This window comes from Octopus bimaculoides, chromosome 28 (assembly GCF_046866305.1).
Source record: "Octopus bimaculoides isolate indiv1 chromosome 28, ASM4686630v1, whole genome shotgun sequence".
Lineage (NCBI taxonomy): Eukaryota > Metazoa > Mollusca > Cephalopoda > Octopoda > Octopodidae > Octopus > Octopus bimaculoides.
In genome coordinates this window covers 15,447,976-15,472,182 of record NC_142955.1, presented here as the reverse complement: position 1 = coordinate 15,472,182, position 24,207 = coordinate 15,447,976, and the positions used below count along the sequence as shown (strand labels likewise).

Genomic DNA, 24,207 nt, shown 5'->3' with positions numbered 1-24,207 from the left:
ATATATGCAGACACAGGACAGATGATGGTTCCACAACTTTTGCTGAACAACCTGCAAAGATGATTTGATTCTGGTGCTGTACAATTTGTGTGTGGTGTGCCACATGTCGCCTGTGAAAGATAGATAAAAACAGAGGCATAAGGTCAGTGGAACACCTTTGGATGTCACATTGCATTCCTTAGACAAGAGCTGCTGAACAGGAAAGAACTCTTGAGAGCCTCAAGTTATCAGTGGCTAGTATAACATGTCTATGAGATAATACCTAGCCTTCAGCTATTATATTGTTGCAAAAACCACTTCCAGTGTTATCTGCAGGAAGCATTTCTCTGACAGATACATGAAAAAGCATGTCAGAACCAGAATGTACTCACGACTTTAAAACTATGGAATATTGGTGTAGTACTACAATAAAAAAATAAAAAAAGCAATCTAGTGCAAAGAGAATAGATCTGATGATGTTCTGCCAGACAAGGGACAATATCCTGCTCTCTTGTAAAGGTCAGTTTCCCAGCAGATGTGAATGCATCATTAGAAGTCTAGAAAAAAAGAGATTTCTGCTGTATTAATGTGGAACTTACAGTTTTCTATCTGACAATAAGTGTTCTGTTTGAACCTCATCACAGGTGCATTAGCCTATGTATCTTGAGATTTACATGCAAACCAAGAAATGCAAGGTTTCTTAAAGAAAAGCAAAATAAAACGCTGCAGTTTCTTCAAATACAATCTCTTAGTCACACTGTCAATATTTGTCAGACATGGAGCAAACTCAAGACTGAATCAACAAATTGCCAAGTAAAAGTCATAGCCATTTAACATGATTCGCTAATTGACTGACCAATCAGCATCGAGCTGTCATGTGATGCAAACTTCCAGAACATATCCTAACGAAGCTTATAAATTGAGAAGTTTTGAGGGTGAAATTGCAGTATTGAGCATTGTTGTCATTAAAGACTCCTCATTTTTCAGTACTTCCCAGTTGTTTTAAGAACATCTTATTTAATGTATAAGATATTCAACACCAGCATTCAAAAGTTTATATCAACATCACATTTAAAAAAATAGATTTACATAACATTTGTGGTTGGAAAAGAATGAAAATAATCCTGAAAAATATAAGCAATTTTCATTCAGATACAAAATAGAAAAATTGTGATGTGACTGAGGAATGAACCTTAGCTACTGACTGCTTGAAAGTGAAGATGGGTTGCACGAAACCGAAAACAGATGAGAAAAAGAATGACAGACCTGGACACACAGTCACCCACCAGAAATGAGCTTTCCAATTTTTTTTTTTTTTTCACCAGATTCCTATGTTTTCAATGACAGATTCCGAATATGCAAAAAGCCACGTTTTCAAATATTTAAACCCCTACCTCCCCAATTCAAATTTCACCAATTAATCAAGGTTTACTCAGTGGTTGATCAAGATGGACAAGTTAGCAAAAAAAAAAAGGGGATGAGGTGAAATTGAAATATAAAATTTTTGGCAAAATCGTAAATTCCAGTAGCATAAGCATAGTAATCCAAAAAATTCCCTACGTGTTTTGCCCCATAAGAATTCTGAAAAACATGAAACACGAAGAAATTGGTTGGGTGGGGGTAAAATTGAAATGCTGATTTTTGCCAAGGGTATCGGGTGGTGTTGAGTTGGACAAAAAGACGTACCCTAATAGAAAGTTTGAATATTTACTTGTTCAAATAGCTATGCAATATAGATTTTGAAATCAAACAAATGTGCAACTCAAATTTTTTGTCAATTTCAAGTTTTGCAGGAGTGTCTGTGTGGTAAGTAACTCGCTTACCAACCACATGGTTCCGGGTTCAGTCCCACTGCGTGGCACCTTGGGCAAGTGTCTTCTACTATAGCCTTGGGCCAACCAAAGCCTTGTAAGTGGATTTGGTAGACGGAAACTGAAAGAAGCCCATCGTGTATATATATATATATATATATATATATATATATATATGTGTGTGTGTGTGTGTGTGTGTGTGTGTGTGTGTCTGTGTTTGTCCCCCCAACATCGTTTGACAACCGATGCTGGTGTGTTTATGTCCCCGTAAATTAGCGGTTCGGCAAAAGAGACCAATAGAATAAGTACTAGGCTTACAAAGAATAAGTCCTGGGGTCGATTTGCTTGACTAAAGGCGGTGCTCCAGCATGGCTGCAGTGAAATGACTGAAACAAGTAAAAGAGTAATTGAACACTTTAATTTCACTTTTTGTCACAGTAAACCTCATTTTACTCTGGGAAATTTCTCTGAAAGACATCTTTGTAGAAAAGCGAGTAGATTGATCACATATTTCTTTCATTATTTTATAGCATCTGTTCACCTTTCTTTCGTTGTTTTATTACAGTTTTTGCCCCCCAACAAATTCCTATATAATCAAAAACCTACCCTATCAGAAACAAAGCCAATGTGGGAATTTTTCGAAACTCCTCTCCCAACTGTTTGGAAATTTTTTTCCAAAAAAAATTCCTATATAATCAGAATCTATGAAGAATATATGTTGTTATGATTATTATATATTCGGGGCACTGCCTGGAATTGAACTCATAATCTTGGGGTTAGTAGCCGGCACTCTTAACCATTACACTATATACCCGTGGGCATATGCTCTTTACTCTTTTCCTCTTTTACTTGTTTCAGTTATTTGACTGTGGCCATGCTGGAGCACCGCCTTTAGTCAAGCAAATCGACCCCAGGACTTATTCTTTGGAAGCCTAGTACTTATTGTATCGGCCTCTTTTGCCGAACCGCTAAGTTACGGGGACGTAAATACACCACCATCGGTTGTCAAACGATGTTGGTGGGGGGGGGGGGGGACAAACACAGACACACAAACATACACACGCATACACACATATATATATATATGACGGGCTTCTTCCAGTTTCCATCTACCAAATCCACTCACAAGGCTTTGGTCGGCCTGAGGCTATAGCAGAAGACACTTGCCCAAGGTGCCACACAGTGGGAATGAACCCAGAACCATGTGGTTGGTAAGCAAGCTACTTACCACACAGTCACTCCTAAAAAATATCCATTTTTCTGAAAGTCAAAGGGGCACAATTGTGTAGGAGTGCCTACAGAGTATGTAGTTTATCGGCGATCTGCCTGTTATTTCTAGCATGTAGAGAGACTGCTTGAAGGCCTATTTAATGCGCGGTTTGAAAAACCCCAACGCATGCGCAATGACTGAAAGGGTTTCAAAAAGGCTGTACATTCGCGAGGGGTGCAGGAGCAGTTACTTCTTGTTTTTTTATTTTGTTTTTGAAAAATTGAAATTAAAAGAAAAGAAATTCTTTAGTGTCATAATCTCTGTATTTCGCAAAAAAAAAAAAATCTGGAAAAAGGGAAAAATTAAGGGATCCTTCTGATTTGACGGGCACCACTTGTTTTCTTAACGACACACTTTCAAACTTGGGATACTGGTAGAATGTATCATAGCCTTCTTAACAAAAAATTGTACATCGCAAGTTATTTCATGTTAAAATTGTCGTATTTCTGTAATTTCAACCAATTACTGACGTCTATTCAGCTGAATACAGTTAGTGCTGTTTTTGTAAACAATTATTTTTACTGGTTTCAAGAGTGTTATCCCCTGTTTAATCATATCATTACTCCCTAGTAAGGGTTTAGGGTTCGGGTATTAGAGTTAGGGTTTTAGGGTTAGGGTTAGGGTTATGAGTGAGGTTATGGCAAAAATAATCATAACCCTAACCGTAACCCTAAAACTAACCCTAACTCTAAAACCCGAACCCTAAACCAGTACAAACGCACGAACGATGTCATAAATAACAGTATCACGGATAGTTGTTGACAAACTACGGCACTAATTTTATTCAAGGGAATAGATCCCATGACACCGTTAGGACATGTTGTTTACATTCCACGGCAGTAATTGTTTACACCTGAATAGACGTCAGTCATTGGTTGAAATTACCGAAATACGACAATTTTTTTTACATGAAATAACTTCGAATACAAATTTTTTTATCTGTTCTATAAGACAAAATATACAAGTATACGAAGTTTGAAAGTGTTTCGTTACCAAAGACACTACATAAAACATAAATGAAAAGTGGCGCCTGCCAAATCAGAAGGATCCCTTTAGGGTTAGGGTCACGGTCTTAGGGTTAGTGTTGGGGAAAAAAAAGTCATAATTGAAGAAGTTGGGGAAGAAAATTTCACAATGCCGATTTTTGGCAATTTTCCGGAACCTCTGTATCCGAAAACGGGGATTTTTGGCAAAAGAATTACAAAATTGAACAAATTTGGGATAAAATAGCGGGGAGGGACGGGCGGAAGTATTTCCCGTTCACGGATAAATACATACATACAGACACACACACACACACAAACAGGCGTGTATACACACACATAGACGCACCGACACATACATACACACACACACCAGACGTCATTCGTCTTTACCCCCTCATTCCATCGATTTGTATGTAATACTCCTCTCTCTACCCCCTTTCTCTCTCTATAGATGTATGTAAATATTCACACACACTTACATATATCTGTTTTACCACAAATAAATCATTTCCCGCTTTTTTCCCCTCGTTTTTGTCATTGAAATTGTCGTTGCTAGGCAACAGACATACTTAATTGAACGGGAAACGGCAGAAGTTATAGAGAGACTCCAGACTGGGCGGCTTTTGTGCTACCACATCAGAAATATCATCAGATCTCCTTAAGCATGGGTGGTCACAGGTGGATTTCATCCGTCCTTTTTCTTACCGCCTTTGTGGCATTCTTTCGCTATTAATACTCCGACTGTCAACGTCCACGTGCGTTTGTTTACATCAATTCGGCATTTTCCGTAAGGAAAGACGGAAAGGACGTATATATATATGTGTTTGTATGTACATATATATATATAGTTTAACGTTTTTTTTTGTGATGGCCTGTACCCATATATGCATGTATGTATACATATAGATGTAGGTATGTACATATATGTATGTATCGATATATGCATATATAGAAAGAAAGAGAGATAGAGAGAGAGAGAGAGAGAGAGAAAGCGAGAGATGACTGATATGTGTTTTTAAAAGAGAGAGAAAGAGAGATAGAGAGAGAGAGAGAGAAAGCGAGAGATAGATAGATAGATAGAGAAAGCGAGAGATAACTGGCATGTATTCTTAAAAGAGGGGGAAAGAGAGATAGATAGATAGAGAGAGAGAGTGAGAAAGCGAGAGTTAACTGATATGTGTTTTTAAAGGGGGGAGAAAGAGATAGATAAATAGAGAGAGAGAGAGAGAGAAAGCGAGAGATAACTGGCATGTATTCTTAAGAGAGGAGGAAAGAGAGAGAGAGAGAGAAGGAGAGAGAGAGAGAAAGAGAGAGAGAGAGAAAGCGAGAGATAACTGATATGTGTTTTTAAAGGAGGGAGAAAGAGATAGATAGATAGAGAGAGAGAGAGAGAGAGAGAAAGCGAGAGATGACTTATATGAGTTTTTAAGAGAGGGAGAAAGAGAGAGATAGATAGATAGATAGAGAAAGTGAGAGATAGATAGATAGAGAAAGCGAGAGATAACTGGCATGTATTCTTAAGAGAGGGAGAAAGAGAGATAGATAGAGAGAGAGAGAGAGATAAAGCGAGAGATAACTAATATGTGTTTTTAAAGGAGGGAGAAAGACGTAGATAGATAGATAGAGAAAGCGAGAGATAACTGGCATGTATTCTTAAGAGAGGAGGAAAGAGAGAGAGAGAGAGAAGGAGAGAGAGAGAGAAAGAGAGAGAGAGAGAAAGCGAGAGATAACTGATATGTGTTTTTAAAGGAGGGAGAAAGAGATAGATAGAGAAAGTGAGAGATAGATAGAGAGAGAGAAAGCGAGAGATAACTGGCATGTATTCTTAAGAGAGGGAGAAAGAGAGATAGATAGAGAGAGAGAGAGAAAGCGAGAGATGACTGATATGTGTTTTTAAAGGAGGGAGAAAGAGATAGATAAATAGAGAGAGAGAGATAGAGAGAGAGAGAGAGAGAAGGAGAGAGAGAGAGAGAGAGAAAGAGAGAGAGAGAGAGAAAGCGAGAGATACCTGATATGTGTTTTTAAAGGAGGGAGAAAGAGAGAGATAGATAGAGAGAGAGAGAGAAAGCGAGAGATGACTTATATGTGTTTTTAAAGGAGGGAGAAAGAGAGAGATAGATAGATAGAGAAAGCGAGAGATAACTGGCATGTATTCTTAAGAGAGGGAGAAAGAGAGATAGATAGATAGAGAGAGAGAGAGAGAGAAAGCGAGAGATGACTGATATGTGTTTTTAAAGGAGGGAGAAAGAGATAGATAGATAGATAGAGAAAGTGAGAGATAGATAGAGAGAGAGAAAGCGAGAGATAACTGGCATGTATTCTTAAGAGAGGGAGAAAGAGAGATAGAGAGAGAGAGAGAGAGAAAGCGAGAGATGACTTATATGTGTTTTTAAGAGAGGGAGAAAGAGAGATAGATAGAGAGAGAGAGAGAGAAAGCGAGAGATGACTGATATGTGTTTTTAAAGGAGGGAGAAAGAGATAGATAGATAGATAGAGAAAGTGAGAGATAGATAGAGAGAGAGAGTTGCATCTTTTCTTTTTCCCTGCTGTCTGCTCCCTAACAGGTCAGAGCTGTCGCTGACTAACGTCCTTTCCCTCTTTCGTCCTTTCCCTCTTTCCTTACGGAAATTGCCGAATCGATGTAAAGAAACGCTGAAGCCAAAAGGACGATTGGTATCGAAAGATCGCCGGTGATGGGGATGGGGATGGTGGTGGTGGAGGTGCTAATGATGATGGTGGCGGTGGTGGCGGAAGGAGGAGGCGGCGGCGGTGGTTGTCGTCTGCGGCTGCTGCTGATGTTTCCGGTGTTGCTTTCGGTCGTCTGCTTTTCAATGGAGAATCAATGATGCGAAAGTCACTGGTTTGCCACCAGACATACATTATACATACATGCATGCGTATACATACATATATATATATATATATATACGTGTGTATATATATATATATATATATATGTATATATGTATATATATTGTATGTATATAAATTGAAATTACGATGAACGTAAACAAACAAACGAAGGTTGCTTTCAGAAGCTTTGAGATGTCTTAGAAAGTGGAAGAAGTGATTTTCAATTCTCAATCGCAGAATAATGCTAATAATAAAGCCTGAACAGGAAAAACTACCCCCATTTTGAAGGGAAACAGTGTCGGCGGTTATACACACATGTATACACACACACACATATATATACACACTCACACACACATGTATATACACACACACATATATACATATATATACACACTCACACACATGTATATACACACACATATATACATATATATACACACTCACACACATGTATATACACACACACATATATACATATATACACTCATACACATGTATATACACACACATATATACATATACACACATGTATACACACACACATATATACACAGTCATACACATGTATATACACACACATTTCACACATGTATATATATAAACACACAAACATGTATATATAAACACATACATATACATACACATATATATTAACATACATATATACACACACACATATATAAACACACATATACATATACACACAAACACACATGTATACACACACACACATGTATATATATACACACACACATGCATATATAAACGCACATATATATACATATATACACACTCACATGTATATAAACACACATATATACACACACATATATAAACATACATATATACACACACATATATACATATACACACATGTATATATATAAACACACATACACACACATGCATATGTAAACACACATGTATACACACACACGCATATATAAACACATATATATACATATATACACACTCACATGTATATAAACACACATATATACACACACATATATACATATACACACATGTATATATATAAACACACATGCATATATAAACACACATATATACACACACACATGCATATATAAACACATATATATACATATATACACACTCACATGTATATAAACACACATATATACACACACATGAGGAATGTGTAGAATGCAAAGTATGCGATGCAGGTTCGATTCCCGGGTGAAGCCATTTACAATAATAATAATAATAATAAGAAGAAGAAGAAGAAGAAGAAGAAGAAGAAGAAGAAGAAGAAGAAGAAGAAGAAGATTGAAGTTTAATATTTCTGGAAATATTTATTTGTCAAAATGAAAGAAAGCAAAAGATTGAGGTCCAGGAATAATTCCAAAAACCATCAAAGAATTTTCTGAAACATCCAAACCAAGAACTTCACAGACTTCATTTTCATCACCCCTGAGGAGTAAATATTTTGGATTATCTTTTAATCCCCGGATTATAATATCTTCAGGTGTTTCCCCTTCAATATGTCCAGGTATTTCGTAAATATTGTTGTATAAATCTGTTATATAAACACATTCACCATTTATGGTTAAATGAGGTCTTGTAATATGAAATTCCACACCAACAAACATTATTCCTTCTTCTATTCTTATCCTCCTCACCAAAGACTTTTCCCTGAACCATTCCACAAAACACCAAACATTCCAGCATCCAGGCAACTCCTCCACCCCCTTCAACTCCTCCACCCCCTTCAACTCCCTCCTCATAACAACAACATCACCAAAAGATGTGACTCCCACACCATCCACCCCTTCGTCTCCCTCCAACCTTCCCCATCTCTCCATCTCCCCCCTACACACTTCATCTTTACATTTCCCATCTTTCATATCAACCACATCCACATAATAAGGGTCAAAGATGTCGCGGTCTCTGCAACAATAGTAAACCTTGTTGTTCTCCTGTATTCTTCTGTATTTCTCTTCTCTCTCTTCTTGAGTCATGTCTCTAATATAATGACCACCACACACGAGTTGATTGTCGTTGTATTTAGAAATCCTTTTGTAGTATTTCTCAGTTCTGATGGTCTTTAAACGACAGAGATCCCTGTTGAAGACCCTCATTTCCTTCCCAAAGGCCACAATGAAACATTCGTCTGTCCACCGACAAATGTCCAGTGGTGCTTCTTCTTGTTGTTCCTGTTGAAGTATGTCCACTGTTGTTGTTGTTGTTCTGATTAATGTGAGACTTTCTCGAAACATCAACACACTCACATTCTCATCTAACTTAATTAGTTTACTGTTCCGGTCCCTAATGTCCCCATAATCATAACAAACAGGTTCCTCAAATGCAGGAATGGAAAAAGGGACCATTGCTGTTCTATATGGAAGTCTCCTCACTGATATTTCATCAATTCCTGAATTATCAATCTCCGCTATGTAATTACCACATCTCACCTTTAATCTACCTTTACTAATTATTTCACCCGATTCCCCTCTTCTTCCTCCATCTCCTCTGTATTCCAATTTATTAATTAATTCATTACTGAATATTTCCCCAGATGTAATGGAAGGGAAACAAAGACCAGAATCAAGATTTAATAAAGACACAGATTCCAGAACCTTCACTTGGTCCCCATCAATCTTTATGCAATGACATTCAATCAATTCAATATGTTGACACCAGTAAATACCCCCCACTTTTCTCCATATTACACCATAAGGGACGAGACTTGTCCAAGCTTGAGATGTCTTCAAATCTTCTCCATTCAGTTGAAATATTTCTTTTCTTTTAGGAACCGTGGCCATTATGTGTTTTCCTTGTGTAAAACACACACCACCAACTAAACTTGCCACATTTCTGTGACATAGCAGCTCCCCGTCTTCATCAAATATTTTAACAGTTCCATTATTGGCTTTTTCACACACAACTGTCTTTCCTTCATCAGAAATATCAAAATCTTTTACTTGAACAGCAAATTCGTCTGTTTGTAAACGAGCAACCGGGAACCTTTCTCGATTCACCATAAACAACCCTTCAACATACAATTCATTCCCCATTCCCCCCCAGGGGCTTCCAACAAACCTTGGTCCTTTACAGTCTATACTGGAGAAATGTACTGCATGTTTATAAATTCTTCTATTTAAGAATATTCTCTTGTATTCCCCATCCTGGGTCAAACACAAAATGTTTTCATATCGAGATGAAACTAAATATTTCTCCCACCCACCACGAATGTACAAAAAACTGTCATCAATTGTCATCCTGTCATCATCAAAAGAATAACACTCAATGTAGTGTCTGACTGAATGTAAATATTGACCATCACTGTTGAAGAAAATTATGAATCTTCCGTTTAAGACAATGATGACATCTTCAGCAGTAACTTTAATATCGCTGATGTCATCAGAATAATAATCTCCATCTTCGCTTCTCGTTATTAATGGTTCAGGTATGTCTATTTGTTTTATTTCCTCCAAACTCGAATGTATCTCATCAATACCAACAAAATACAAATGACTTCCATCTCTCCTTTTACTAAGAACCAGTTGATTGTTTGATAAAGAAGCCACACAATCATAATTATTTCTCGTTTGGTAAATTACCAACGACAATGGAAATTCCACTTTTAATGTCAGCAATTGGGATTTATTATCATCATCATCATCACCCTGATTCGTAATGACCAATGTGTTTGACTGCCATCGACACATTTTAATTTTGTTATAAACATTCCATTTGATAGAATCCAAAAGTTGACCATCCAATGTGAATATCTTAATGTTTCCATTCTCCTTGTCCCATCCTGCAATCAGATTATTTTCAGTTATAACCAAACGATTAATCTCCACTGGTTCTTTGTCTCCCAAATGTTGAGGGAGAGGAATATGTCTGCCTTTATCAGAAACTGTCAGATCCTGTAGATATAAAGAACAAGACAACATTTCACTGACAGAAATGTGTCTGGAAAATACATCTACCAGGTCGATATAATAATTAAGTTGATTATTTGTAACAAGATCATTAACCAACAAATTATGATCGTTTATAGCAAACATACGGCTGTTCTCTATAAGATATACAAACATTTGGTCAATAGATCCACCGTAGAGATTGAGGGGACGTTTCACTTGGGACATTAAAACACTGGGGACCATCTTAATTCTACGAGGTTGATGACTGACATGACCACCACTACTAATGTGCTTGAAGACAGCTTCTGGTTGGGACTCTAAACCACTGGACACCATCTCAATACTACTACTACTACTACCATCACTGCCACTACTCTGACGACGTGCACTGCCATGACCACCACCATCTATTCTAGTGTTGTACTGAAATACTTTTCCCCTAGTAACAATTAATAGCTTCTTTGTTTTCTTGTCTATTGATAATGATTTCACAAAAAAAGGGATATTAATTGTCTTAATTGTTTCAACTTGATTATGATAATTGATGACTAAAATATCTAAATGGGATGGTTTATCACAATAACAAACAATTTCACCTTCACCCATCTTACACACCCGTACATAAGGCTGCCTTAATGATACACTTCTCACTGTCTTTGATGGGTTTCCAATGACCCTTAATTGTTTCTGTAGGGGTAATGTGACACCTATTTGATGAGAATCCCATCGACATATATCCGTAGCTGGAGACGGCAGAGATAATCCCGACACAATGTCTCCTCCATTAGAAATGTATAACAAGTAATCATGGTTGATGTCGGACACCACCAACTGTCCATTCTCCAGATTACATATTTCGCCAATGACAAGTTTTTTGTCATTCTTCTTGTCTTTGAGTCGTAGATTTAGATTTCTGATATAAGGATTTTTCAGGTGTAAACAACAGCCAGACGACCGGTCCTGATACTTGTAAAGAAGGACCCTGTTGAGTTGAGTGTCCGGTAGATAAAGAGTTCCTTGGAAAACAGCAATGTGAGGGTGAACAGGGAAAGGCAGTTGCCACTGCCATTTCATTTCTCCATATATATCATAACATATCAGAATAGAGTGTCTCTTGAAGAGGACATAAAAATAAACATTATCAGAGTAGATGTGATGAGGGTAGCCATAGAATGGAAGGTATTTTTGAAAAAGTTCTTCACCACATGTCGAATAAAATACCATTTTATTTTCCCTTCCATCTACGACTACAAAATTAATTGGAGTTGCAGCAATGGTGACATTAGAATGTCCCAGAGAAATTCTTTCAATAATGTCAACATTATCTTCGTTGATCAATAGGATATGGACCTCATTTTTGTTTTCAGTGGTGGTCACAGCTAAACACTGATTTGATGCAATATGACATATTTCCATGTAATCAGTTTGGACCTTTATTAAAGGGCCTTTTCTTAGTTCAGGACAGGTGATATACTGAAATCCTTTCATTTCATGATAAAATACCAGGAATTTGCATCTGTTTATTCTACAATAGAAAGAAGGAAGCCCAAGGAAAACTAAATTATTTTGGCTAATTATTTCCTCATTATCAGTGAATAATTTAGCTTTCTTGTTTCTGTAAATTATTAATATAGAAGATGTAGACATAGGTAGAATATTTGTAATGTTGTTGCAATCCTCAATATCAATATAGTCTTTTAAACTGGGGGTATGTTGCTGGTGGTTGTATGACAGTTTGGGCCAAAAGTCTTCATTTGTTTCAATGGCATGTGGTTTGCCAAAATAATCTGTTACCAAAATGGTATCTTTAGCAACAGAAATAGAACGGCATTTCCTGCCAATGTCCCTCATTGTCACACCACCTTTAGCTGAAATCCTGTAAATGATCTGTCCCTGGAGGACATAGAAATAGCTTTGGTGCAGAGAGATTTTACTTGGGAGGTGCAGAGAATGGGTCTCTACCTCCCATAACTGTTGGCCATCCATATTGTAACAGATTAGTCTGTTAATACTGGAAAATGTAATTAAAAGTCTTTTTTGGATCCCTACAGCAATATCTGTTGGTGATTCTTTGGTAATGAATTGGTTCTGAATTTTGTTATTCTCCCAATCAATTTGGTAAACACTCTTACCAAACATTTCTACACCTATAAGTGTAGAATGTTCCAAATAACTCACCATATGTAACCCCAACTGTATCCTTTTAATTTTGAAACATGTGGGGCTGATAATAAGAATGAGTTTTCGGAACGGGAGGGTTGCTAGAACCATGTCTTCACCGATTCTTGTGAAACTGGTGACAGAAGATGGACAATGGACATCATTTCTGTCACCGTCTCTTGTCACACAACATATTGTCATACAATGGTGGGAATATGTTACTATTCCCTCCTCTATGATGACAATATTGGATATTGCTGTGATTTTGTCAAATTCTTCTCCAGATTCCTCGATCTTTGCTTCTCTGGTCACAACTGGGCAAAGAGGTCGAAATTTAGTGATTATTTTTGGTGGCTCAATGGTTTTGTGTTTGTCTTGTAGAATATTTCTCTTTAAATAGTGTTCCAGGAACAATTCTAGTTTTCCAAAAATAATAAATTCTTGATTGTAATCGGATATTTTAATGTCTTTCATCAAAATTTCTATTCTCTGTGTAAAATCATTTAGAAAAGTATTTTTATCCATTCCTATACTTTTTAAAAAAGTACAAATTTCTTCCCGAGAATTTATCAACAAATTCATTTTGTCTTCACATGCATTGAATCTTGTGTAAAATATGTGTTTGTCCAAAATATTTCGTCCTCCCATTATTTCCCTCTTTTCATGGACTCCTTTATGTTTTTTTTGTTTTGTTGTTGACTGAGATGAACCTCGTTTCTCTGACATTTCTCTCCTTGAACCGTCATCTCTCTCATATTTACACTTTTTTGTTGTTGAGTCCCTTTCCAGAGGGGTAGGTTTTGTTTGGTCTTCCATAGTGAATCTGTAATGAAATATAAGGAAAACATTTAGCTTTGTGAAAATATTAAGGTTTCAGGGAGATGATGTTTGCTTCATTATTTGAAACACTCAAACAAAACATTTATGTATTTCTGTCAGCGAATTAATCTTGTCTAATTAATATTGAAACAACTTTCTGTTGGAATAATAATGATTAGAATTAAACACCTTATTACAATCTACTTTGAGATATATTAATAAGTTTCATTAATTACATGGAGTCTACATATTAGCAATAATTATATTCACTGTAAATGATATTTTCGTTCAACATCACAAATTAATAGTCAAGTGTGGTTTAGATTTATTTAACGATAATTAGTCAAAGAGATTCCCCTACTCCAAAATTATTCAATAACGAGACACTCTAAGCTGCAGAGGAAATTAACTTTAATTGGTATACATGCTATATTATGTCCCAACACACAACAATTATGTTCAAACTTCGTTAACATGGAGCAATTAGCAAAACATAGACTTTATGTTACATAGACATTTGTCAGATACAAGACAGACTGAACATTTTGCTAATTAGATGGAATATAAGTATTACTAATGATTATATGTGCTGGAAATGATGGGAACGTCATGGTTGGCTTGGTTTCCATCATATTTACCTGGATTAAGAGATATCAATAAAGCTGGAGATGAAACTGTTCTTAATCTGACAAATGCTGTAAATCTCTCAACATTCCAATATAATCCACACAATTATCATAGACAACACTGATTAAACTTGGAAAGCTTATCAAAAGATGGGCTTTCATATAATCACACTGATACACAGCATGTTGAGAGGATCGTTATTATTTGTTCCTGATTGAGATAATTGGTTAATGAATAAGCCTAATTAATGAAAGGTAGGTTCATCTAAATTATATTTAATATAAGGGACAATGTTTGGGTAGCAATGAGAAAGATGTGTTAGCATGCAAAAGGGGTTTGGCAGGTGAAGTGTGTTTTGTTTTGTGTTAGGTGAGGAGATATAACTTGGTGTAGTTTATTGTGAAGTATTGGGGGTTTAATGAGGTGGATTAGGAAATATTGGTGGAGAGTATATGAAAGAAGTGTATAATATATACACAAAGATGCACATAAGTATATATTTATAGATCCATACGTATGTATGTATGATCATCATCATTTTACCCCCACTTTCCATGCTGGAATGGGTTGGATGGTTCAAAGTGTATCTTGCCTGAAGTTACGTTTTCTAGTTTTCTTTCTACAGCCGGATGCTCTTCCTGACACCAACCACTGCACAAAGTGCACTGGCTGCATCTTAGGACACCATCACTAGAGACGATTGCCATGTCCTTGACAAAACTAGAGGTTCCCCTCAATCTCTGGGTTTCACATATACCTTGGGATGGGTGAGAGATCTAGGGTAATAAATATATGGAAAGGAGGGGTTGAGTGTTGGGGAGAGACTCAGGTAGGTCCAGTAACATCCCTAGTTTCATTGGAAGAATGGTGAAGAGAAGAGATTTACTGCCAGTCTTTGTCAAAGCAATAAGACAGAGTAAAAAGAAGAAGGGAGAGTGATTGAGAGATGAAAGATAGAGGTAGGGGTGATAGGGGCATGGCAGTAGGGACACAGGTGACAGTGAGATGGGGATATGAAGGATGTGTGATATTGGAGGTGAATGATAAGTTGTGTGTTAGAGGGGTGAGTGATAAATATGAGAGGGTAGCAAAAGGGCTGAAGGTGTGTAGACTATATATATGTTGTTGTACTTGGGGATGGTCATATTGCCAGTTTAGCCAATAAAAACACATGCACTGTATATTTGGTGTTAATTTGCTTCAGCTTTATATTACATTAATCTTATTTCGGCCATTAATCTTATTTCTGTGACCTCATCTGTGGTCTTTGTGACGAAAGAACTCTGGCTGAAATAAGATTAATGTAATATAAAGCTGAAGCAAATTAACACCAAAATATACAGTGCGTGTGTTTTTATTGGCTAAACTGGCAATATGACCATCCCCAAGTACAACAACATCTATTTCAACACACGATTTCACATCAAAAATCTTGCAAAACAAATATATATATATATATATATATATATATATATATATATATATATATATATATATATAGGTGCAAACGGGAAAAATCGAACTTAAGATATAAGTATATGTGTATTGTATTTTTTCTTAATATTTAACAGAACTAACAGAGTGACTCAAGATCTGAGAGTTGACACTCATCAAACTAGGTTTTGGAGGTCTGAGAATATACCTCCAAAGAACCACTTTGATAAATGCTAATAAACGAAACTTTCGGACCTTGAGTCACTCTGTTACTTCTGATAAATATTAATACATATATACACACATACATACACATATAGACATATGTGTAATTATATGAATATACCTTCACATACTCGTGTATAAATGTTTTTGTCTGTATATGTATATATGTATGTTTATAGATATGAATTAATGAACAACAAAAGAACAAGAGTTACGTAGTCACTTCCATTAGCTTCCAGCTGTTTCTGCTACAGGAAGCAGTGAACTTGAGCTGAGTATGTGTGTATGTTTGCAATCTATTTTTAAGTTGCTCCAAGCAGAAACATATGTCAACCAATCACCCCAACCTTGGAAGACATGGGAAATAAGAACTTTTGTTATTGCAAAATGGTTTTGGGTTAGCAATAGGAAGGCTGTCTGTCTGTAAAACAATGCTACAATAATATATTCACCTAACCCATGCTAGCATACAAAATCAGATGTACAATCAAACATAAGTAAAACCATGTTTATACATTCATATTCTCCCATGCACGCATAAACACACACATGTGTGCATGTGGTGTTGGGAAGATTATCCAGCTGTAGAAATCTTGCCAAATCTTTCATTGGAGCTCAGCAAAGTCCTCTGGCTCACTGCTTCCTCTTCAACTGTCCTACCCATGCCATTTATGGGAAATGGATGTCAAAACCTTTATAATACATCAGATGATGTATTTTCTTCTCTGTATTTTCACTCTGATAATTTTGTCTTGTTTCTTCCCAGCTTCTTGTGAGTCCCACTCAGTCAAGTCTATGACTACACTCGATGAGGGTCACCAATCCTCACCTGGTTTCAAGCAAGAGAATATTTCACCAAATTCTTCAAACATGAACAGCACAATGGTTGGATATGTTTTCTGGTGGAACACTGCACACAAACAACACTGTTTGTGTGACGTGACATTTGTTTATAATTAGCAGCAGATGTCAAGACAAGGAGACATGAGCAGACACACACACACATATATGCATACACATACAAGTACTAACGTAGATATGCATACATGAATACACACACACACACACACACATATATATATATACCATAGGCTTTATCAGTTCCATGTACGAAACCCACTCACAAGGCTTGGGTCAACCTGGAACCTTAGAAGAAGTTAATTCTTTGAGGTGCTGTGAAGTGAGACTGAACCTGAGACCCCAATATTGTGAAGTGAATTCCTTAACCTTACAGCCATGTCCCTGTCTTTTTTTGGTAATATTTTGAAGATAATAATAATAATAATAATCCTGAAATTTTGGGTGTTGGGGCTAGTTGATTACATCAACCCCAGCCCCTAACTGGTTCTTCTTTTATCAATCCCAAAAGGATGAGAGGCAAAGTCCACCTTGGCAGAATTTGAACTCAAAACTTAAACTTGGAAGAAATGATGCAAAGCATTTTGTCTGGCATTTTGTAATGATTCTGCTACCCTAAAAGGATGAAAGGCAAAGTTGACCTTGGTGGAATTTGAACTCAGAACTTAGCGGCAGACAAGTCATAATAATAACAACAACAACAACAACCCTACCTTTACTATTTTATATCCTTCATATGTCCTCTTCTTTTTACTTTCATCCCTCTCTCTCTCTCTCTCTCTCTCTCTCTCTCTCTTTTTAAACACCAACTTCAACATTTTATTTCTCTTTTACATAAACATAGTGAGTGTGTGTGTGTATGTGTGTGTGTGTGTGTGTGTGTGTGTGTGTGTGTGTGTGTGTGTGTGTGTGTGTGTGTGTGTGTGTGTGTGTGTGTGTGTGTGTGTGTGTGTGTGTGTGTGTGTGTGTGTGTGTGTGTGTGTGTGTGTGTGTGTGTGTGTGTGTGTGTGTGTGTGTGTGTGTGTGTGTGTGTGTGTGTGTGTGTGTGTGTGTGTGTGTGTGTGTGTAAACAGTTGCAGTGGGGAAGGTGTTCAAAATTCATTTAAAAACACAAAGAAAAACGCCATTATATTCACTTCCACATTAAAATTTAATTTGCCAAAATATTTCCGTTGCTTTGAGACTGTGGCCTGTTCACTGACAAAATTCTGTGATGCATCACTGAATTTTTCCAGTCTCAAATTAAATTTAAATGTTGAAGTGAATCTAACGGCTTTTGTGTGTTAGCAAACGGTTTCTAAACACCTTCCATGCTGCAATTGTCTTTGTTTCAGCACATTATCTGAGATCAGGTCACTTGCTATGCAAGTACATCTCTGTAATATATATATATATATTCTTTTATTCTTGTACTTGTTTCAGTCATTTGTCTGTGGCCATGCAGGAGCACTGCCTTTAGTCAAACAAATGAACCTGAGGACATATTCTTTGTAAGATAAGTACTTATTCTATTGGTGTCTTTTGCTGAACTGCTAAGTTGTGTTGATGTAATCACACCAACATTTGGTTGTCAAGCAAAGTTGGTGTGACAAACATAGATGCATAAATACATACATAAATATATATGTCAGGCTTCTTTCAGTTTCCGTCTACCAAATCCTCTCGCAAGTCTTTGGTTGGCCTGAGGCTATAGATACTTGCCCAAAGTGCCATGCAGTGGGACTGAACCCAGAACCATGTGGTTGGGAAGCAAGCTTCTTACCATACAGCCACTCCTATATATATATATATATATATATATATATATATATATATATATATATATATATATATATATATATATATATATATATATATATATATATATATATATATATATATATATATATACATACCACAGATTGACAAACCAAAAGGTCCTGACTCCATACGGATTTACAGTGGCATAGCTGATGCTGGGAATGGCCAATGAGCTGGTGTTGACAACAACAACAACAACAACAACAGCAGAAGCACAACGGCAGTGACTGGATGGGTGTGTCTTTGAGACTGGAGCCTTAAACGGCTGAAAAAGTGGCAGGGACAACTACAACAGTTGTAGCAGTCTTGATAATATAGAAAAGGAGAAGAACGATGAAAGAGGGAGGAAATGGATGAAGAGGAGGCAAGTAAGTAAAAACTGGGTCTACATTGATGGAAAATAAGTTGGAAAACAGCCTCAGAAGACCTGACCTCTGTGGCTGTGTTTAAAATCGAAAGTGGTCAACCAGATGACATAAGATGTAGAATGACTGGAAGACATTTGAAATCTGGGGGGAGCCTTTCTCTCTACATGTGTAACCCCTGCCAATGTCTTCCACATAGAAAGAAAGAAGTGGTTGAAGAGGAAGATGAACACAACAATGATGACAAATGTACTCCAGTACTTGACTGGTTCTTTATCAATCATAATATAAACTAAAGCTGACCTCACTAGGTATTGAACTCAGGGCACCAGAGCAAATACTGGAAACAGTCTTTTTTCTAAAATGTGTTAATGCCTTTGCCAATTGACCCCTTTTTACATGAATAAGTTCACTTGTATTACTGTTTGATTTCTATGAATATATTATTGCTTGAGAGAGCATCATTAGGGAAACATAGCCAGGTTGTACCTTGGCCAGGTAATAACAAATCATTAATTACATTTTACACAGGTGTATGTTCATTGGTGTATCTGATGTCACCTTGGAATTGCTTAATTTTTAGACAATTCTCTTGGTTCACTTTAAGAAATATACAAATTTAATTACCAGAGTAATTAAATTAATGTTGAATAATAAACATGAAAATAAAGATGAATTTTAAATATTTAATTTCTTAGCTTATATTTCTGTAAAATTGATTTACAAATTTTGAATTTTCCATGAAACATAAAATCTAAAATTTTTTGTCATTAAATATTCTTTACATTTTCTTTCTGTAAAATTCATTAAATATTTTTGAGATTGTTCAAAAAAAATATACAATTTCTCTTCTTGTAAAGATACTTGAAATCCTGGACAAATATTTTTATAGTTTATAAAATGGTAGGAGGAAATAAGCACAAACGTGAATAGAAGAATGTCGTATATATGTATGTATATCTTTCTCATTTTATATACATATATATATATATATATATATATATATATATATATATATATATGTATGTATATATATATATATTTGAAGAAAAGCAACAAAAACTCATTAGGTTATATAGCAGTACGTACTTTTCGTACAAACTTCATTTATTTATAAATAAATGAAGCTTGTACGAAACGTACGGACTGCTATAACCTATTGAATTTTTGTTGCTTTACTTCAAATTTTATTCACCAAATCTCTTGATTTTGTTTTTGGTTTTTACCCTACTAAATTCTGGTGCCTCAAACATTTTAAGTACCACATTTAATCTTTTGATTAAATCTATATTATATATATATATACTTTCCATCATTTAATCATGCTATAAATGTGTTAGTACTTACTGTTTAATTAAAATATCAACTTCATTTCCTAACCTAGCTAATCCACAAATAGTTAAGATATGTAACAGACTTAAAAAGGCAATGCTCAAGCATGGCCATGGTTCAATAACTAAAGGACTAAAACACATCAGCCACACATTACACACATAACTTGAAATCTCTCCACCACCATCTAGTCTGTTAACCTATCTCTCTATAAATGACACACCCAATTATTATTCATGTCTTTCTCATCCACAAAAATTTTTTTAAAAAACCATCACTATTCTATTTGTCAACCAAGTTGATAATTCTACAGAAATCTCCAAGAATATTTCTACATTTACCAAATCATAACATGGATTATTCCTCCAAATACAATATTTAAATGTAATTTATAAAAATATATCAAAAATATAATCTTCTTAAATTTAATAGGATGTTTAACTTTTATAATGTCAGAATAAAATTTATAAAATTGAAATATTAAAATTATTTTCATAAACAGTATATTTGAAATATATTTGTTTAAAATAAATTAAAATTATGGTTTCTGTTGTTGAAGTTTAACTGAAAGTTAATTCTTATCTAGTAACCCTATGGTCAAACGTTCTAGCCATGACCCCACCCATAAAGTGTTATCATATAACGTTATTTTAGGGATTTTGTTGTTGGTTTTGTAATAGAGTTTATAATAATTGCAGACAATGTGAAATAATTCTCAGGAGCCATCCATCTGGTAAATAATATTGAAGATGGTGAGAAAACATATTTAATGCATTCCACATTAAAAAGGTTGATGTAGGATAAAGATGAGCTGAGAGAGAAAATATATGTTGCCACCAAATTGTTTAATATTTAAACATTTCTTCTTGTTTGCTTCGAGATATAAAATAGAAATGAAATCACCAGAACAATTCCATTTACATACAAAGTTTAATATTAAAATTAAAAAATCAGTTTAAATAATTGATTGAAAGAAGAAAAAGATCAATTAGTAAAGTCGTTAGAACGTTGGACTTAATACCTTGTGGTATTTATACTGACTCTTTGTCTTCTGAGTTCAAATCCTGTCAAGATTAATTTTGATTTTTATTATGCAAGGGTCAATAATTAAAATGCCAATCTGAAGTGGTGGTCTGATGGAATCATTAGACACTGGACAAGATGCCTTGTAGTATTTCATGTGGTTCTTGGTGATCAGAGTTCAAATCCTTCTTTTGCTTCCCTGGGTTGCAGACTTAATCTATCACCTTTTTCAACACCATCATCTGGCCCTAGGGATGCTTTTAGCAGAGGATTTCTCTGTTGTATGCATTCATGTTAGGTCTCTTGTTTTGAGAATGTCTTTCTTCCATCCACCACACTTGAAGACCCTGGCAAAATAAAGGGTCATGGGCAGGGCCCTTCTCCCTTGCTAAGCTTTGAAAAAATGAAGTTTACAAAAACTAACAATTTAACAGCCATAAAATTAATTTACAAATTTTAAATTTCACTTGAGAATTAGAAATCCACTGTAAACAACCTAAAATTGTGTATCCTTAGATGAACATATCCGTTCCTTTAATCCAAACTATACTTTATTTTACATTCTGGAAATGAAAATTTTGACTTGTAATGTAAGAGTGTAAAATCTTTGAAAAGTTTCTAGTCTATAAAATACTGCCTGAAAATAAAACAAATTCCAAAATAAAAGTTTATGTTTGAAATAGTTCTAATGAAGCTTTAACAAAGTGTGTTAGTAAATTGTGCATTAATTAAAATAATTACCTGAGTCAGTGATGAAGTTTCTATTTGCAGCCTGAAGTCTTTCTCTCTCAGAAATATCATGCAAGAGTGGCAATGATGTGACTTGTGTTTGGCAATTAAAGCTATATTTATAATCTACCAGGAAGAAGTTTCTAGATACCTGGTGGGTGTTACCTTGTCATGGGTATGTGTCTTGGTTTAAAAGTATGTGTCTGTTGTAGTGTATAGGTATGTGTGTGTATATGTTGGCCAGATTACATTGACACGCCTATCTCAGATATATGAATAATACCCTCTCCCCACCTCCCATCCAATTCTATATTCTTTCTCTCTTTACATCATCTCCAACACTGCCACCACCACCACCACCACCACCACCACCACCGCTCCATGCATTTCCATTCAAGCGTTTTATGTTTCTGAACCAATCATATTCACTTATTTTGCCTTCTTTCCTTATATGGAAAAATCCCATCCTCAATATTTAAATTTGTATACATACATATATAGCTACACACTCACACACACACACACATGTACATTCATATATATATACATATAAACATGTACCTACAAACACACCCATATACATACACATATACAGGCATACCTTTTCCGATGAGTTGTAGTGACCCTAACATCATATACAATAAGCTCATTATAATTATTATCATTATTAAGAATCATTAGCGTACTGGACAAAATTGCTTAGCGGTATTTCACTCGTTGCAACGTACCAAGTTCAAATTCCACTGTGGTCGACTTTGACTTACATCTTCCCAGGGTCAATAAAATGAGTAGCATTTGAGTATTGAGGCCGATGTAGTCGACTGTCCGCTTCCCTACAAAATGTCAGGCCTTGTGCCTTTAGTAGAAAGGACTATTATTTATGTAGGAATTAAAGAAACTTTCATCAACGTGCGTTTTGCTCCATTTGTTGTTATTATCCATACATACATATATATATACATACATATATATATATATATATATATATATATATATATATATATATATATATATATATATATATATATATATATATATGACCACCTGATACCCTCCTTGTTTGTTTCTCACTCTCACATATTGATGTTTTCATTATCTTTCTCTCCCTAAATTCATTTAATGGTCTATTACTGGGATTTAAACACAAAGTCCAGACTGTCCATTTTTTAAAGCTTCATTTTAAAGACAACATTTAAATAGATTTTTTTAAATTATGAAAAATTAAAAAAAATAAATGCCTGGAAATTGAAAAACCAAAACTGTTATGGGTGATTATATGGGATGCTTAAATCAGAACTGCAGCATGGACAAAATATAGAAAGAAGCAGAAAGACAAATATTTAAATATCTCATGTATCAATGCTAAATGGACACTAGACCTGCTGCATGAAATAGCAGCCAAGTCTCCTTGAATCACAGACCTATCTGTCTGTCTGTCTGTTTCCAACTGTTCTTAACAGCATTTGGGATCAGATACCTTCCTTGCAACCCTCCCCCGTATAGACATTCAGTCCCAGGGCACCATTTTCTACCATACACATGTGATTATTCTTTGTCTATTGGCACAAGGCCTGGAATTCTAGTAGAGGCAGCTAATCGACTCCATCGACCCTGCGTGTGAACGATTGTGCCACCTCACAGGCTTATACACACACACACACACACACATACTATGATGGATCTCTCACTCCCTCTCTATCTTTCTATTCATCTATTACGTAATAATTCTCCCTTTACATTTAGCACAAGGCCTGCAATTATTGTGGGCAGCTGATCGATTACATTGACCCTTTTGCATGATTTGTGCTCAATTCATGACCCTGGAACGATCGGATGCAAAGTAATCCTCACCAGAATTTGAACTCACAATGTGAAACTACGACATGGTGCCAAGCATTTCCTCTGGCGTGTGAGGGATTCTGCCAACACGCTGCCTTATGAGCACACATATACTATAACTACAATAACATATATCATATATAGTTATATTAATATATATGCTTCTAGAAATAGCAGTCAAATCTCCTAAAATCACACATC

The 24,207-nt window shown here is 35.6% G+C and overlaps 1 protein-coding gene across 1 annotated transcript; it reads right to left on the bottom strand.

Moving 5' to 3' along the window:
* Positions 1-8,192: 8,192 nt before the first annotated feature.
* On the bottom strand, positions 8,193-22,419 carry LOC149130631 (uncharacterized). The gene is made up of 2 exons (XM_089344385.1): positions 22,180-22,419; positions 8,193-13,778 (listed from the first exon to the last, which is right to left on the bottom strand). Exon 2 carries the CDS (start codon positions 13,769-13,771, stop codon positions 8,219-8,221), a length of 5,553 nt encoding a protein of 1,850 aa, XP_089200511.1. The 5' UTR covers positions 13,772-13,778; positions 22,180-22,419; the 3' UTR covers positions 8,193-8,218.
* Between the last annotated feature and the right edge of the window lie 1,788 nt (positions 22,420-24,207).